The sequence below is a fragment of the Nannospalax galili genome, unplaced genomic scaffold (genome assembly GCF_000622305.1).
Source record: "Nannospalax galili isolate Female #2095 unplaced genomic scaffold, S.galili_v1.0 scaffold2150, whole genome shotgun sequence".
Taxonomy (NCBI): domain Eukaryota; kingdom Metazoa; phylum Chordata; class Mammalia; order Rodentia; family Spalacidae; genus Nannospalax; species Nannospalax galili.
Genome location: NW_008328002.1, coordinates 95347 through 97552, shown reverse-complemented (window position 1 = coordinate 97552; position 2206 = coordinate 95347). Strand labels below are relative to the sequence as shown.

At 45.4% G+C, this 2206-nt stretch overlaps 1 protein-coding gene across 1 annotated transcript in view; it reads left to right on the top strand.

The window, feature by feature from the left end:
- Mpp4 (membrane palmitoylated protein 4) overlaps nt 1–2206 on the top strand; it is a 46000-nt gene that overhangs the window by 10187 nt on the left and 33607 nt on the right. Inside the window, 2 exon segments of the mRNA XM_017800297.1 lie at nt 97–182; nt 1676–1750. Of these exon segments, the coding sequence (XP_017655786.1) occupies nt 97–182; nt 1676–1750 (161 nt within the window).

Genomic DNA, 2206 nt, shown 5'->3' with positions numbered 1-2206 from the left:
AAATTAGACCATGTTTGGGTTCATGAGCATGTTAGTCATTGGGAGAGTGACCTCTGTTTTACTTCTTTGGACCCTTCCTCTGTTTGTGTTACCTAGGGTTGTTATACGCTGGAGACAAACTGGTGGAAGTGAATGGAGTTTCAGTCGAGGGCCTGGACCCAGAGCAAGTGATCCATCTTCTGGCAACTGTCTTCTCTTTGCCTTTTTGTTAGTGACTTGTGACATGCCTAGCCCCCATGGTGTGTGCTGGGGATGTGATGGGGATCTGAGTCTCTCTCGGTAGCTTTCTGCTCCAGGTCCTAGGCCTTGTCTGTTACCATGTCACTCTTCAACCTTTCTCTCCTTTATCCCTGAGAAGTTCAGGCCCAGGCTGGGAAACATCCTTTCCTAAACTCATCCTCCAGAGGATCACTAGACCCATAGTCCAGGTCTCTCATCACCAGGGGTGCTCCATGGGAAACTGAGCATAGGCAGAGAAAAGTTTGAGAGAACAATTTGAACCTGAGCAAACCTTCCCTTACCCCCTAATATGTTTATACAGTTGAAATCTGAACAGCTTTCTCTGGGTAGCTTTGGGTACAGGGAGAAAGGAATCTCCAGATGGCAACATGTGGGCAGAAGGGCCTCCTTGCCTGACTCTGCTCCTGTTCCTTGATGGTTGTTGCTGGGAATTTATAGCCTGAGTATATGAACTTTTTGCCTCAAGTTCCCATTCTACCCATCAGGCCATCCCCCTGTATTGACAGTTTGGAACTTTTTACCCGCAGCAGCACAGCAATATCCATCTTGCCCCATGTACACAGGGTGAGGCCTGAGGTTGACTATATAGTAGTTGAGCCATTGGCTTTCAAACTGGGTGCCTGAGGAAACTAGATTTTTCCCAGTGATGACCTATAGACAAAGGTAGAAAGTTATAAGGAATAGAGATAGAACACCTAAGGATTTTGTAAGCTACTGTGTGGTGTGGAAGGATCTGCAAAGGGAATGTGAAGTACATCAGCCACAGATAGGTAAACAAGCAGGTCTCTGTCCCAGCCTCCTACTGGAGGCTGGGGAGTTGCCAGGACAATGGAATTGGGAAGTTCATAAGAATGAGAATGATCTTGTTAATCTCTGATGTCTATCACAGTGTGTGTAAAGGATGATCCTTAGCTCTCACAACAAGCCAGAATGCTTTCTTCTCTCCCATCCATTTGATGGGCTCTCCATCTCCATTTTTAGTTTGGAAGCTTATTGATTCTCCCAGAAGACTTAAGAATCCCTTATCTTCCCTATCACACTGGGGCAGCTGGTGTAGAAGCAGGTGTTCAGGAAATACTCACTGCCTGACGGGCCAGGAGGGAAGTAAATGATTTTGTCTCTTCCTTGGGGTCTGTGGGAAAGAGACCTCACTGAGTGATGTGTTTTTGCCAGCAGTGAGCTGGAGAGTCCTGGGGAGAAGCCACCCCAGTGTGGGTTTTTGCAGCCAGTGACTCTGATGCCCTACAGTGGGACAGACACATGGTTAAATTGCTTCCTAATTTCCATTACTGGGTGGTAACAGTCAGCTGTTGACCACTGTGAAAGTCACTATGAGGATGTCACCATTAGAGCTGGACACATTCAGCTCCATCTACTGAACTGTAGGAACCCTGCTAGCTCCATGATTTGCCATTCTTCCCTTTTGTCATTCTAGGCTATGTCTTGTGGGACAATCATGTTCAAGGTGGTTCCAGTGTCATCTGACCCACCTGTGAATAACCAGAAGATGGTAAGAGGTTGTTTTGTTTTGTTTTGTTTGTTTTTTTGTCTCGTGTCACCATTAGAGCTGGACACATTCAGCTCCATCTACTGAACTGTAGGAACCCTGCTAGCTCCATGATTTGCCATTCTTCCCTTTTGTCATTCTAGGCTATGTCTTGTGGGACAATCATGTTCAAGGTGGTTCCAATGTCATCTGACCCACCTGTGAATAACCAGAAGATGGTAAGAGGATTTTTTGTTTTGTTTTGTTTGTTTGTTTTTTTGTCTCACACACAATGACAGTGACTAAATAGGATGAAGAACAATTCTATCCTCTATGCTGTTTTGGACATGGCTTCAATACTATGCCAGATGTTTCTTAGTACTGTTGGCCTGAAATGCAGACCGAGTAAAGGGACAAAGCGGGGGAGGGGGCATGAAGTTAAAAAGCAACACCAAAAATGGTAGAAATTTAAGCAAAAAT